We start from the raw sequence: 3208 nt of genomic DNA on the forward strand, positions 1-3208 counted from the left end.
TAGAAAACAAACTGTACAAGGCAAGTGTTTTTTAAATGAACGACAGTCGAATTCACCGACACATGAAGATCGCTCGGGATGACAGCGCCGCAAAACTGCAGTGACTGATGTGACTTTCTACTCAACGTATCGGAAAAGATATCAGAGCGAGCTCTTATTTTTTTCACTCGAAGGCCGGCCGATGTAGTTTCTGAGGCTCGCTTTACTGTAATGACCGGAGATCGCCATGCTAAGCGAGCCGCGATGGACTTCAGCATGATCATATTTGCTCAGACACCGTCATGATTAATATGAATTTTAATAGTTATGTCAGTTTGATTATATTTTTCATAATTTCTGTTTTGTTCTGTTTTGTTTTTGAACTCATAACTTTATATACTAAACGAGTGTTAGCTGTGTTTTATTTTTATTCCCGTTCGTAAGCTTGCAATCTAACTGAGCGTGAAAATCTTTAAAACTCGGAATGTCTATTTTGTTTTTCCTTTGAGGATTTTCGTAGCTGCTCACGTTTTAATAATGTAAATTACGGCGCCTGATATGTTTACAAACCTTTGTTAGGTTCTTCTGTTGCTACTTGCCGGCTCGCTTGTTCCGAAATTTCACTTTCAATTATCGGAAAAAAGCTAAAAAGAAGTCCCGGAAAAGGTCGAACATAGTACAATTTGGCAGATGGCATGACAGCTTTAGCTCAGTTCTATGCTCTATACTCTCGTAGAGCACGCTCTTTCAACCAATGACAGCGCGCGTTATATCCGAACTTTATTATAAATCCGCCTAAAAAGCACCTAACTCCCGTTTTAGGGCTGAAAAAGAAAGAAAACTGCACCAGACAACAATTCCACAAATTACGATTTTAATAAGCAATCGATTTTACACTACATGCATGTCAAATGAATACTTCCTTGCGGTATAATGTAAAATTACAATGATGTTTTTCACATTCAAAAAACTGCTTATGGTTTCAACGCAGTCTCAAAGATCGTATCGAGCGGGTCAATACTATTTTAATCTGGCAAAGATCTCCTTCATGTGTCTACGTTAAACCACTTTATGTTGGTATTACGAAACTATCAATCTTCATCTAATAAATTATATAACTATAACCATTTCAAAATCTTTCACCTTGCCTGAAATTTTTCGAATACCCCTTTTAAATGTAATTACAAGGAATATTTTGTGATTTAGCACCAACTGTTACCTTAAGCTCAATAGAATTATGCAATTCTCATTTTCACATATTGCTAACACTAACAAATAACAGTCGCTTTCCATCTTTTTAAAAGTACATTTTTACTATTAAAACACCTTTTACTGCTGAACCGTGCTTATAAATAAATATATACATGTCTATATATCACGGTGCAACTAATGAAAGTCGGACGATACTGATAATCAGATCGGTAAAAAATCCTCCCAACCTTCCATTCTTTCTCAAATTTTTTTGCACCCTCAAATATCTTTTTATAGATTTTGAAGTGGGATATCGATTGGATTTATAGAGTTCTGAGCCCTACGGAAAATTATTACTAATATGCTTGTTCTAACCTCAGGCATTCGTACAGCATAGATTATAGGATTTATCAACGAGTTGGCCACTACAAATGTTATTACTACCATTAAATAATTAAATGATAACTGATTGGAGAAGCTTAAAACAAACTCGGGACTGGAAGCCCAAGAACCCCAGTAAACAATCTCTGGCAGGAACGTTATTAACGATCCAAAAGTGACAAGGAATAAAGTACCCGTCAGTTTTCTTTCCCTCACACCGGCTGCACAATGATGGCGAGGATGATTGCCACGGACTTTGAGACAGATAGAAGTATAACACACGACGACAACAAAAAGTACGGTAAAATAAAATGCAAAAACGATTATTGCATAATAGGCGAAGAAAATAGTAAGGGGCACTATTCCTGATGATATCGAGTTCATGACGGTGGGTACCAACCAAATAACCGTTATAATCACTCCATAAACCCATTTCATAATGAAACGATGCTTGAAAGGACGAAATGTAGCGTGTACTCGTTCTAATGAAATGACAGCAAGGTTAAGAAAGGAAACTTGATAAACTTGAAAACCTAAAACAGTTTCTAGCATACGTAACCAAGTGATAAAAGATCTATGGTACTCCCACAGATCACAAATGCTTCCGCACCATTCAATCATCAGAGGCCCGTGCACCAACCCGACCAATAGATCGACCATGGTCTGATGGATGATCAAGTATTTACTCCGGCGCTGTGGCTGGCGCTGCTTCACAAATGCAATGATGATTATGGCATTGAGGATGACAATTGTCAAACATTCAGTGCCTAATAAAGCTAACCACGGAATACATTGTAATGGAGGAGGCGGTGGATAGTGGATTGTGTCATTATAGGTACTATTGTTGGTACTGATAGACATCGAGTTACACTGGAACCTGTGGGAGCCAACCAAATGACCTGAACAGGAAAGAAACGTCTATAATGTAAAAGTATAGACCAAAGTTCTTGATATCATGCTAGTTACGTTATATGTGTCGGTACCCGAGTTAAAATGAACTTTCGTAATCTGCCTGGTTAACTGCAGGGGTTTTGGGTGCTCGATTAAAAGAGAGTGCGCTCGTTTTCTTGGTTCTGACTCCCAACGCCCCTAAGCGCAACAAAACAAGCGGCTGCGCGAGCGAATAGTTTGGTGCACTTTTCCATCCAAAGGACTACTATTCAGTGTAATTTTTAAAAGAAAAGGCGATCTCACAAACAAAATGATTAGGAAGCGTCTGCTCGAAATGAAGATTCATTAAGAGTATTTACGCGCTGAAATTGATTTTCCAGAAAAAACGAAGATACGAGAACTGAAAAAAAAACATCACAACATCACATCGCAGATATCCTCAATTAAGAAAAACAACTGATGCCAACTACAACTGTCTGTAGTGGAAAGAAAGTTCTTTGTTTTGTGTATAGGATCGAAATACATGCACTTGTCACACAAACCCTAGCGAGGTGCAGGCCTCAGTGAAAACGACGCAAATTCGTGTCAAGTGATGACATTACCTAAAAAGGAGATAAAATATTCGTGCTACTTACGTTTAAAAGATGATGTAAATTAAGAATGCCATGAAGTTGTGTGGTTAAATAGAAATCTTAAAATTGAGACATATTTTTCTCCTCTGATAGATTTGAGATCATTTCGAGGGTAACCGAAATGCACAGTTTTG

At 37.8% G+C, this 3208-nt stretch overlaps 1 protein-coding gene across 1 annotated transcript; it reads right to left on the reverse strand.

The window, feature by feature from the left end:
- Nucleotides 1-1461: 1461 nt before the first annotated feature.
- On the reverse strand, nucleotides 1462-2412 carry LOC131799449 (melanocortin receptor 5-like). Its single transcript, XM_059117165.2, has one exon. It carries the CDS (start codon nucleotides 2410-2412, stop codon nucleotides 1462-1464), a length of 951 nt encoding a protein of 316 aa, XP_058973148.2.
- Nucleotides 2413-3208: the final 796 nt, after the last annotated feature.

The sequence above is a fragment of the Pocillopora verrucosa genome, chromosome 3 (assembly GCF_036669915.1).
Source record: "Pocillopora verrucosa isolate sample1 chromosome 3, ASM3666991v2, whole genome shotgun sequence".
NCBI classification, from domain to species: domain Eukaryota; kingdom Metazoa; phylum Cnidaria; class Anthozoa; order Scleractinia; family Pocilloporidae; genus Pocillopora; species Pocillopora verrucosa.